General features: G+C 36.1%; 1 protein-coding gene across 11 annotated transcripts in view; it reads right to left on the bottom strand.

Annotated features, from left to right (window-relative positions):
- Positions 1–652: 652 nt before the first annotated feature.
- The window catches only part of LOC147349263 (uncharacterized), a 29,147-nt gene continuing 16,842 nt past the window's right edge, over positions 653–12,957 (bottom strand). For 5 of the 11 annotated variants that reach the window (XM_086363604.1, XM_086363607.1, XM_086363608.1 and 2 more), the window contains 6 exons: positions 12,246–12,384; positions 9,968–10,089; positions 8,017–8,127; positions 5,999–6,105; positions 2,280–2,370; positions 653–841 (listed from right to left, as the gene is read on the bottom strand). In XM_086363604.1, coding sequence (XP_086219730.1) covers positions 725–841; positions 2,280–2,370; positions 5,999–6,105; positions 8,017–8,127; positions 9,968–10,089; positions 12,246–12,384 — 687 coding nt within the window. In that variant the 3' untranslated portion in view covers positions 653–724. Of the gene's footprint in view, positions 842–1,064; positions 1,575–2,279; positions 2,371–5,998; positions 6,106–8,016; positions 8,128–9,887; positions 10,090–12,245; positions 12,385–12,957 lie in introns of those variants that run through there. The other 6 variants (XM_086363609.1, XM_086363606.1, XM_086363605.1 and 3 more) reach the window with 3 other exon arrangements.

The raw sequence follows: 12,957 nt of genomic DNA, 5'->3' as shown, positions 1-12,957 counted from the left end.
TCTGCAACACCAAAATGTGGATTAGTTTAGTATAAAAAAGTAACTTATATGCAATACTAAATATAAATTACTAGAACTAGTAAGTGTTCAAGTTTTGATGTTTCATTGTATTCTTGTTTTTAAAAAAAAGTTTTGCTTTTCTTGATTTCAAAAGTACAGTCATTTTAGAAAAAAATGGAAAATCCAGAAAAGAACAGAAAAAACAATAAATTACCAGTAATTGTTCTACCACAGAAATAACCTCAATTTATATTTTAGAGTTTACCTTTCTAGTTTTGCTTTTTCCTAGCAACTGCAATTTTTTATTTTAGTCTTTGTGCTAGTCTCCTCAGATAAAGGTGTGTACAACAGGAATCTTACAGAATAGCGATCTAAGAAATGAGATCTCCACCTACCCTTGCCCCCTCTTTCATGATAGAAACTACTGATGTTTTTTTTTTTGGTCATATCTGGACTTCATATACAGAGTTGGTGACTAAAGGATACAAGTTTATATTTTTGACAGAATCAAAGAAACCAGGGGAAACCTTTTTTTCAGATAAAATTTTAATATAATTATCACACAAAGTTGTATATACATACATACAACTATTTACAAATATGCAAGCATATGTACACACACTAGAAAGGAATACACAGGAAATAGTGTGTGTTAGGATATGAAATTCTGTTTCTTTTAAATTATTTTGTAGTTATTTTACACCAAGGCAGGACTATTTTAGTTTCAGAGAATCTTGTATAAATGTATTTGTTCAAGAGCTTCTCTGTCAATATCCTTTTCTGGGAATACATCATAGTTCAGAGGTATCTCTTCAACCCAAGGAGATAACTGTATATTAACCTGAGGAAAAAAAAAGTTGTTCATATTATAAACAAATATGAAAATTACAGAATGAACCTACTCTTTTCAATTTCAAGAAATCAGATTAGTATTACAATGAGAGGGACTAAGTTTTACACGGTGCCACATGAACAATTCTTTGTCATAGTAAATGGCAGGCCTGTGGATTCAGGGACTTAATTAATTTACCTTGATTTGGGAACTTGAAGGGATACAGAACATATAGAATAGAGTAATTATTTTAATATAACTAGTTTAATAAACTAGCTTAAACAATAAAAGATTAAAACAACAATGGGAGTACACAGAGAAACTTCATATAAACACAGTGATGGTGCTAACAAGTTGCATGAAAGGAGCTAATCTCCCTCTATAACCTTCATCAGGCTCTTCTCTTCATACTGCAAACTTGGGTCTCCAAGACACAGAAATTCTGGAGCCACCAATGGATATACCTACTTAAAGAAGTTTCATTAAATTGGAAAGCAATAATGTTATTCAAGAATTTGTATGTAAGGACTCTTTCAAAAACATTTTACTTTGGTAAGTGAAAATCACTTAATTATTTCAATACATAGAAACATTATAAATTGGAGAGCATGCATTTTAAAGGTGTGTTTTTATGAGTATGGAAAAGTACGGCAGAATCACACCACTCACGGGGTTGGGATGTCAAGGGGAGGGAACTGGGGAGATTACCATCATGTCTTCATGTATCTTTGGATTATTTCTCCTGTTATGGTAAACATGACTGTAATTTAGATGACTGACAACAATTTTTAAAGAAGGTATTATTCATGATAGTTTAATTTCTTAAAGGAAGAAATAAGATACTTAAATTTGGCAGGTTATACAAAACGAAAGCATTATGAAAGAAAATGATAATATGATTCTGTATTAAGAAATGCTACAGTATCTCATTGAGGGGTCTCAAAGAGCTTTACAAATATTAATTACCTTTATAAAAGAGTCAATTTATCAGGATGAATCTTATTATTAAGTATCAACCTTATTTTGTATGGAGAATCTGAGGAATATAGAAGCAGCTTGAGCAAGATTCCAAACTGACCTAGAAGCTAAACTGTGCTCAGGATGTGGCCTCCAGCCCACTTACTGGAGAAAAAGTTATGATGTGGGTGTTTTTCAGTCTCTTACAAATATTTAATAGCATTTGTTAACCTAAAACTGTAACTCCACAGTTAGAAAAATTGGGTGGAGAAGCAAAGGAATCTAGATCAGGATCCGAATGACACTCTCAGAGCTCTGGAGGAATGTGAACAAACCACAAAACAGTTCTTAAGCCATAAGGTTTTGCTACTCTTTCTAGTGTTGTCACTGTGTTCAGACTGAACATTTCTAGGATAGCGTGTAACAGCTATCAGAAAAAAGCAGGAGAAAAGTTTTGACAATAAAAATGCTGGGAAAGAAGCTTACATACCTGAAGACCTGAGAGAGAATCTTCCAGACCTGGCACTGTCACTAACAACGACCCTTGTTTCCTTACATTATGGCAGATATATTCCCAGGCTCTATAACACATTAAAAACTTCTATGTTAGGTTTTACCAGGTACTAGATATTTTTTAAAAATGAGGATGACAAAAGAATATGCAGCATAGGTGATATCTAGAAATCCAGATGGGCAAAGACGTTAGCCTGCAGGAAACTGACCTGCGGCAACATACTAGTAATTGGCAAATTCAGTTCCTGAAGAGATGTTGGTAAAATCGTGGAGTTACAATACTGAGAGAGATTTAACAAGATGGGGGATTAGGGTTAATACAAGCAATTGTGAGTAAGACCACAAAAAAAGTTTTCAGAACTGATACAGATGTCGAAGCTGGATCATGGTTAAAGCCCCTTCAATTCTTTATGATCTGTCAAACTTTCTACAGAATGGAACAGAGCTGAGGGGAGTGGGTGGGAAAGAGTCATGGAGAAAAGCCACAGAAGCCAGAAAACAACCAAAGGCTAATAATAAGAATATAATATATAGATCTTTTAAAATAACATCAAGAGTGAAATCATACTTTATTTGGCTGTCAGAAATAGTCAGTGGAAAGCCTTGTGGACAATATGATACCCGAGAAGTTCAGTGTGATCAGCTAGGTTTAAAGCACAAAGGCAGGCCATGTGCACGTGTATGTGTCAGAAGGCAGTATCTGACCAGTTTTGATTAGCCTGTAGTGCAGACACGAATGGAATTTCTACACTGCAGGAGCCTTGACAGTACACCCCATTGGGGAGCAGGGGTCAAGCAAAGCAAGGAAGTGCACCCTTTGCAGTGGGGCAGGTGGGCAGCAATGTTGTTTGCATTTACTCTAGTTACAGCAATGGCTATTGGGTTTAGTACATTCTGGAGCTTATTAGGCAAAATGATAACAAATTTTTTTTTCTCAGGTTAGATCTAAAACCAACTAGCAATGTTTGATAATAATTATTGCTGTGCTTGGGCTAGAGCTGTCTGTTGTTTTGATGCAGTTCCCTAAAAATGATGTTTTTTCAAGTCTGTTTAGTAAGACTGAAGAAGCTGATTAGCATGATTTGGCGTGGCTCTAAAAATAGCACTTGCTGCTTCTGAGAAGTTGTCATTGCAGTAGTTTACAGGTTTTACTTACTGGAAAAATACAGAGGTACCTTTTAAACTAAGACTTACTCTACTTGCTACAATATAGAATAATATAAGTAAATGATCAGTTCTGTCAGAATGATTCTAATATCAGGATGCTTTATCTTCTAAACTTTCTCCTGTGTATTGTCATTCATGAAGATAATTAATTATATATATTTAAAATTCATTGCACTTTACTAATTTGGAGAAGTGACTGAACATATGGGGTCAATACCTATTTGGTGAGTCATGCAGAGTTTGCAAATGAATTTTCCAAGATAGCACAAGCATGCGGCAGTTCCAGTATCAAGCTGACCAGTAATATCTGTCATTCTTCAGCATTTAAAATCTTCCTTTATGAATCTTCCAAGAGTTTAAGGTGCTTTTCTCTTTTAACTTCTTATAACGGTATTCGGAGAAGGCAATGGCACCCCACTCCAGTACTCTTGCCTGGAAAAATCCCATGGACGGAGGAGCCTGGTGGGCTACAGTCCATGGGGTCGCTAAGAGTTGGACATGACTGAGCGACTTCACTTTCACTTTTCCCTTTCACACACTGGAGAAGGAAATGGCAACCCACTCCAGTGTTCTTGCCTGGAGAATCCCAGGGACGGGGGAGCCTGGTGGGCCGCTGTCTGTGGGGTCGCAGAGAGTCAGACACGACTGAAGCGACTTAGCAGCAGCAGCAATGTTGGTATTATTTCATTCTCTAACCATTATGTAATGTTTTGACCACTGGTCATGAAGTTGGTTTTTCCAGTGGTCATGTATGGATGCGAGAGTCGGACTGTGAAGAAAGCTGAGCACCGAAGAATTGATACTTATGAACTGTGGTGTTGGAGAAGACTCTTGAGAGTCCCTTGGACTGCAAGGAGATCCAACCAGTCCATTCTAAAGGACATCAGCCCAGGGTGTTCTTTGGAAGGAATGATGCTAAAGCTGAAACTGCAGTACTTTGGCCACCTCATGTGAAGAGTTGACTCATTGGAAAAGACTCTGATGCTGGGAGGGATTGGGGGCAGGAGGAAAAGGGGATGACAGAGGATGAGATGGCTGGATGGCATTACCGACTTGATGCACCTGAGTTTGAATGAACTCAGGGAGATGGTGATGGACAGGGAGGCCTGGCGTGCTGACATTCATGGGGTCACAAAGAGTCGGACAAGACTGAGCGACTGAACTGAACTGGACTGAACAAGAACTTGAAAAGGTAAAAAGCTACACAAACTCTGTCCACTGGAAATTAAGTTTAAAGAGTGCAATATGATTAAAACAACTGTTCATGTTGTGTTTCTGGTCTTTACCCTGTGAACAAAAAATCATTACCTATTCTGGCTGCTCTTTGATGATATGATTAGTTTTCTGTTGAACAAGTTTCTTTATAAACAATTTACATTGCCAATTTTGTACGGATCTTAACCTAGAAGTAATAGATGTGTGTGCGTGTGTGTGTGTGTGAGAGAGAGAGAGAGAGAAGGTAAAGGGATAGCAGACAGAGGTTTAGTCATTCAAGAATCTACTCCATATTAACTGTTTATGGTCTATAATTATACACCTTTTTATTTCTAAGCAGTAGAAATCTCCCTGATGCACTAATCCAAACGTGAATGTAATGTCCTTTCATGCGTATGGAAAGGTGGTTTCCTATATCTAGAGTCACGTATGTCATGGTAAATAAGTTAATAAGCCTAACTGACTAGAAAATCAGTGTCTTGGACTGTAAGAATTTTCAAATTAGAGGAGCCTATAAGTCTTGATGAGAAGTCAGAAAAGTCACAGGGAACTCCCCGCGGTCCAGTGGTTAGGACTCCATGCTTTCACTGCCTAGAGCATGGGTAAGATCCCTGCCTGGGGAACTAAGATCCCACAAGAAATGTAGTATAGTCAAAAATTAAAAAAAAAAGAAACAAACATAAAAAACTGATCACAGATTTGCTAATTTTTCTATTGTTTAAATAGTGGAATAAAGTCTAGGAACCGACTATTACTATCTCAAGAACATTTTAAAAATTTGGTAGTCAGTCATTGTTTTTTAGGTGAATATTCTTATATCTTGTTCTGTAGTCATTTACGCAGTTAATTCCCATCATTTTGTGATAGGATAGCAAAGGACATGTGTTTTTTCAAAGAAAAGAAAACTGAGGCAGAAAAAAATTTAAGACTCACTGGGAACTGACAACTTCTTGCATCCCTGACCGCAAAGCCAAAGCTTGGGTCATGACACCAGTTTCTTTTTTTTTTAATGTATTTATTTATTTTAATTGGAGACTAATTACTTTACAATATTGTAGTGGTTTTTACCATACATTGCATGACACCATTTTCTATCTCCTCAAAATCAGATGTAATATTTTACAAGGTTAGACAACCAAAGTTTATTTTTATTTTCACTTAGACATAACACATTTTCTTTAATATAATCTCCTGAGAGTTGAGGTCATTTCTAAAAAGTTTAATATCACTCCAGGGCCCCAAGTTCAATCTGTGGTAGGGGAATGAAGGTCCTACAAGCCTGGCCATGCCAAAATAAATAAATAAATAACGTACCTGGCCTGTTCTGCCTCATTAAGAAAATATTCGAAGACATTATTCATTATAATAACATCAGCATTCTGCAGAAGTGAACCTTGTGTACAAATGTCTGCATGAAGCACCTAAAGAATGAATTCATTGAAGAGAACAAGGACACCATATCACATAACCACTTAAGAAATAGCTGTTCATTCAATGACATTGTGAGACAGGCAGTAAGGGAGATTCACACTTCTTAAAATGAAAGTACAGTATATTTAATACTAATGCCTATGGAAGATACTTAATATCTAATAAAAACCATAAACTTGTGAAAACTTTATTTTTTAGATAGACTTGTTTATATAGTCATAATTATACTCTCCTCACTCCTAATTCAGAGCTGTTTCTACTTAATCAGTAGTTATGAGTCAAAGGACCTAGGTTCAAATCTGGCTGCATTATCAACTAGGTTTATACATTTGGGTAGTCAAGTGTCTTCACAAATAAAATGGAGTAATATCTGTCCTGATTCACAGAATCAAATGGGACTAAGTAAAGTTTAAAAAGTAATTTGTAAAATGTTAATACAAATATGTTAACTGGCCTTGTCTGACTCTTCATCCAAAATTTACTTGAATATATTATCTATCCAAGAAAGCAAACAAAATAATTTATTAAAAAATTATATACCTCAAAAAATTACCTTAGACTATAATCAATAAGTCTTGTAGAACACACGCAAGATAACATGAAGAAATATTTATTTGCTCAAGAGCAAAGCAAATTAACTTTTATTTTAAAAGAAGAGAAAAAGTTTTTTGTATTATATGATTTTTTTTCCAAAAAAACACTTAAGTCTTACAAATAAATAATATTCAGAGGTATTTTTCAGAATGTTTAAATCTTGATTTCTTTTTTTTTTAAATTTTATTTTATTTTTAAACTTTACATAATTGTATTAGTTTTGCAAATATCAAAATGAATCCATCACAGGTATACATGTGCTCCCCATCCTGAACCCTCCTCCCTCCTCCCTCCCCATACCATCCCTCTGGGTCGTCCCAGTGCACTAGCCCCAAGCATCCAGTATCGTGCATTGAACCTGGACTGGCATCTCGTTTCATACATGATATTTTACATGTTTCAATGCCATTCTCCCAAATCTTCCCACCCTCTTGATTTCTAATTAAATTGATATTCCTGTTATTTATGTGATTTATTATGTAACAGCAGTGTGTTTTTGTTCACTAAATATGGAATAGTGAGAAAAATCTATAAATTTAATATTGGACAATGAATTCTCTTTGATCACTTGCCTCTCAATTTATAAGATGAGAGAGAGAAAAAAAGGAAGGATGAAAAGAGGAAGAGAATGAAAAGCTTTCCTTCTATAAAAAGGGGAAGGCTAGATTCTGAATCTTACTAAGATATGTCTTTGAATATTAGATTGAACTGAACACCAGAGATCCTTAGATACTCAGTACTTCTCTGCACAGCCATTAGAAGTGTAGGATCACTAGTGAAATGATAAGGACTATGGCATTAACCAAAAAACTTCCTTTCCCCTTTCTGGTTATTTTTTCCCTTACCTATAAAAAACAGAAAATTTCTGTCATAGCCCAACTTAGGGGATCCTTCTCCCATGAACTGTTATTCTGTGGTACCCACAATTCCTCTTGCAAGTTTATAAAAGACGATAAAGAACTGCGAGCATTACTTAATCTTTTTGCTTACTTGCAACATTCAGGGTTTAATTAAATACACATCTGACAACATGAAGATATTTAAAATTGCTGCTAACAAATCTATAGTTGATATGAAAAAACTTAGAAAAAAATTCTACTTTCTAATAAATTGAGGAGGAAGAGAAAAGTGTGAGTGGAACATAATGATAATAATTCATCTTCATTATTGTTATAAAATATTAACTCAATCTATTTCCATACAACAGCAATGAAGGATAGGTTCAAAAATTTTCCAACTCCAATGCAGAAGAATCTTGGCTAAATTTGCTACACAATGGATAACAGAATAAATATTTTAAAAAGTACCTTTATTCTGTCAGTGAACTGATACTTTTTTATGACCATTTCCTGCAACTGGCAAAAGTCTCCATTCAGTTCTACTCCATACAGTTGTGATGCTGAACTGTAAAGATAACCCTAAAATATGAAGACACATGATACAAAAGAATTAACTTTTAGTTGTGGATTTCTTTCTACTTGAAATTTTAAAAGTCAAACTTTTAAAACAGAATTCAATAAACTAAAAATAAAAGTAAAGATAAATAACTATATAATTTATATAAAACAACTTCAAGAACTTAGACTCTTACTCATCAAGACCTCAATTGTAGTTTATTAATTTCCATTATTTAAAAGTAATTTTATCTTATTTATCAAATATTACTATTTTAAGCCCTCCCTTTATGTATATTTGTAGAAGAATACATTTTTTCCAAATAAAGGCTAAACTTCCTAAAAGCATAAAAATAAAGTAATAATGGTTTTAAGGATTGATTTCTTACTTTTCTCGATAAAGCTGCATTCAACAAAATTGGAAATAAGGAAAGTGATCACAAATAGATTCTTTCTTTAATACCCTATTTCTGTAATTTCTTGGAATGTTACATCAGGGCAAAGTAAGGACGGTGTTAACCTATCGGAAATATGATGGACACTCAGCACAGTCTGACATAAGATGTGGGTGGCAGGAGGTGTGTCCTGTTTAGCTTATGGAAGCCAGCTTGCTGTTCGGTAAGTCCATCAAAGATAACTGGCCATCGGTTAACAAGGATCATCAAAAACAGACTATGTATTATTACCTATCTATTTTTGGTTGTAATAACAAAAACAATCTAGAAGGAGAGGTCAAATCATATTCTGAAGATCATTTTACATCAACTAACACTTATTTGTAAGCTCAATTTATATTTATAGCTCACCATATATATTTAGATTATGTTCAACAAAGCTTATGCATGTACTCAAAAAAGAAATATTGTTGACTGAATCAGGGACCTCTATAGAGGAAAATGACCATATGTTTAAACTCATTGATGCTACCAAACACTTGCACAGTCACAATTATTCAGCTATATTTGTTTCTAACAAATAAAAAAATAAACAAGAGTGGACAAAATATGGTAAACAATCATAATCTCTAATGTTCGCCAAGCAAAATCAGCTGATAAACTGTACTTTCTATTATGGCTGTCTTTTCTAACTGTAGAATAAAAGTCAATGCTGAAAAATAAATGAAGCATGAAAGGGTTAATTGTTTCTGTTTAGAGCAGGCAGTGATGCTGGGAACAGACAGAGCCTGTTCCTGGCATGAACTTCTACTGCTGCTGGCCACATGTTTTAACACGTCTGCTAATGACAACCAGAAACCACATTTCAGTTTTTTTGATAAAACCATTTAAGAATATTAAAAATATTCATGATTTGAATTCTTTTTAAAGAGTCACATTGAACTGATATCTCAGACACAAAAATCTACGTTCAGACTTTGGAATCACTGAAAACCACGGTGTGTCCTGTGTCCAAGATGATATCATTTGCCTTGCTCACTTACAGGTGAGGATATTGATGCCAGGGGTGTGGAGTGATTTGCTCATGGCTGTAAGCAATTCCCTAGTCGAGCGAATTTGTCAGTTTTATAAGAGCTCTTATCAAAGCTCAGTGTGCTATACTATTTTATGACAGGACAGAAAATGGAGTTAGAAGCACGGTGAGTGAGTGACAGAATACCAAAGTGTTATGAGGGCCATCTGTTCCCGTTTTGCTGAAATTCCTTCACTTGTGTGACAGAGACAAACCAGAAAAGGAGATCAGAGAGCTGGCCTTTGAAAAGTCCAAATTCAATACACTATTTTAACCATATTACTCTATTACTCTAATAAATAAAGCCAAGCTGTCACCTTAGATGGTGGCAGGAAAACTGTTGCTAGAAGAAGAAAGTGTTTCCAAATGTTGCCTATGTCCACAAGTTGGACTTTACCCCATAAAGGACGGTGCCAAGCCTGGAGCCAACGTCAACCAAGACCTTTCCCGACAGATCGGGGAGTACGTGATGATAAATGAATTTCAATTCCATGAGAGAGAAGGAATGAGAAATAAATCCTGGAGAATGAGAACAAACATTAAATTTTGCTTGAGGATTAACAATTCCATTCTGTACTTCTAATTCTTTCACCTATAAAGTATATTTCATGCTTTTCTTAATTGATGAAAGCCATTCAGAGGTTATTTAGAAAACATTAGTGTGATAACTTTGCACTCATTCACTCTGAACTGTAAGACACAAGAATAAACACGCAATCTCTGACATTTAGGCCACTAGAAAACGGTTACTCAGCTGGCTGTCCTTACCCCCATGCTTCTCATCTCTTTCTCTACCACCCTCTAGGGTGGCCTAGGCCTTTCCCTTCCTCGTCTCCCAATGAACCGCTTTTCCCTGAGACTGCTTCCTAATTCCCATAGCACCTGTTTTCCTCATTCTACCCCAGAGCCATCCACAGAGCCGCCACCTCTCGCTACATAGACTGTAAACTACCAAATGAATGACCATCTCTGGAGTGTGGCACCCTGGCCAACCTAAAAGCGTGGTCTGAAAAGCTGGAGATGGGTGGTATGGGAGGAGGTTAAGACACTCCTAAATTGTTATTTCCCTTAGTTTAATTGCTATAATTTCTAGCCTCCTAGCCCATTTTCTCACTCCATTATTTCTATAATGAAATACTTGGGAGAGCCTGAGTCTGTTTTTTCTGATATGGAGGTAACCCAAAGATTTTCTTTATTGTGTGCTAGTACATAATCTAATGGTCAGGAAATTTTGATCATAACTAATGAATGGTGGCAAATAAAATGGAAGCAAGCAGGCTAATCCCTAGAAGGAAAAAAAGGGTGACTAGTCCTCAGAAGTAACACTGGAGGTGGTGGGGTGCAAGGGCACTGAGCACCACAGTCCTTATCTCCCCTCGTCCTCACTGCCCTCTTTGCCACATCAGTGCTTCTGCCCTAGGCTACAGTCGTCATTAGTGTCTTAAAGCTGACAAGCTCCTTTCATATAGGGAAGAAGAGCCCCACACCGTCACAGCTTTCTCACAGTCACTGTAGTTATCTGGGCTGGTCTGGGCACCTAGTCACTATTTATAATCTGATTTTTATGAGAAAATGCATCCTAATCTCCAAATTTTTCTTTGTCGAACATAGCTCTTCTATAAATTTCTGTACATCAGACCTGATACGGTGTTATAGTTAGAATTCAGTTTTTAATTTCCCCTCTATTGTTCTTGTCTAAGTCTTTTTCTATTCTGTGAACTTCAACCACTTCAAATGGCAACTATGAGCACTATTTAAAAATAGAATCTTAAAGCAGTAAACCAGGGTAGTTTCACCCCCAACTATAATACAGGTACAATAAATTTGTATTAGCTACATATTACAAATTTGGTAGTAGTGAACTTTTGAGAATAATAATATCTAAGATTAGTAACATGAGCACATTACTACTCACCCACTCTAAGCAATGCCTCAACATCTAGGTTGGCAGGGAGACTGAAATAGCACGTTTAAAGTATACCCTAGACAATCATATCCCGTTTGAACAAAAGATATAGTAACAGAAGAGTTTACATCTTAGCAGCATGGAGTCAGTCTAGTTTCCTGTTTGAAACACAGGTGTTGCATTTGAGGGACAGACATGCAGGAGACTATTACTAGAGCTGTCCTGTGTTACAGACAGGAGATGCTCCATGTGGTCAAATCACGGCCTGCATAAACTCTCAAGATTATCCATCTCTGTCCTCTAAGTTCACGCCCATCCAACAATATTGGATTACTATCTGACTTCACAAGTAGATAGTTTTATGGGGAGAAAGTTTTCAGCTCCCTTGGCAGTTATATTTCTCACTATAAATAAATCACCGCTATGGATAAATGTAAATCTTTTTTGAGTATATAAAGTATGAGTTAGTTTTCCTATATTCAACCACTTCCAATTAGTTTCAGGACCTGAGAAGTCACCTCCTATTAAATATGTTCAGTAAAAAGCAGAAATACTCCCGTGGGGGACATGAAGTGGCCTAACCTCCCTGGACAATGTTTCTATTTAGTTTCTCTGATTTCAGTAATTGGTAATAGCTAGGTTGCAGGTTGGCCTTTTGCTTTAAAAAAAAAAACAAAAACAGTGAATGCCTGGTCAAGAATCTGCATAGTCATGACATGTAAGGAAAAGCGCACACGAAGTCGTCAGGTTTGCAGGCTGGAGTGCCCACCTAGAGGTGCCGTCTGATGTGAGCCGCACACAACACAGTAGTTTCTGCTCATTTTTCCTTCCTCACATAATGAATCAATAAAGTCTTCATCGTAAAGGAATGCATCAACGTGAACTGTGGGTTCTGGCTGCTGCTGTATCTGGTGGAAAGAAGAAAAACATCAAAAGAAACAGAGTACAAAGAAGTCTCTTTTTATTGCTAAATAAGGCAAAACATCAGTGGTTCATATGCTGAAGTTCTGAGAGCAACAACAACCAGAAAGACAAGTTTCGCTTATGGAAGTCAGCAACTCAGCTCTGCTTTCATGCTATTTTTGAGACACTGGCAACTTGCTATTTGACCATGTCATGATGCAAAACATGGCTATGAGAAACAGATAAAAATTTTAGTTGAAAGGAGTATTCTGAGATCATTTTGTCCATCCTAAGTAATATACTTTACAAATAAGGAAACATACCCAGAGAGATTTCTCCCAAGAAACGACACTAGTTAGTTCAGAGGGAGAATAGAAACTAATACCACGTCTTCTGAGTCCTACATGACAGGGACTTATCCATCAAAATACTTGGCAAGTAATCTTTTCCCAGAAGCAAAGTTTTCAAATAATAAAAAATGTTTAGTAAAATTCCATGCTTACAAATAATAGCACTTAATGCTGGTAGTACATGATATAACAGCAAGCAGCTACAAAGCAAAAAGAAGTTTGATCCCT

The sequence above is a fragment of the Bos grunniens genome, chromosome 21, assembly GCF_055505025.1.
Source record: "Bos grunniens cultivar Pamir isolate PY7600 chromosome 21, Bosgru_T2T1.0, whole genome shotgun sequence".
Taxonomy (NCBI): Eukaryota; Metazoa; Chordata; class Mammalia; order Artiodactyla; family Bovidae; genus Bos; species Bos grunniens.
This window is presented reverse-complemented; position numbering and strand designations above follow the sequence as displayed.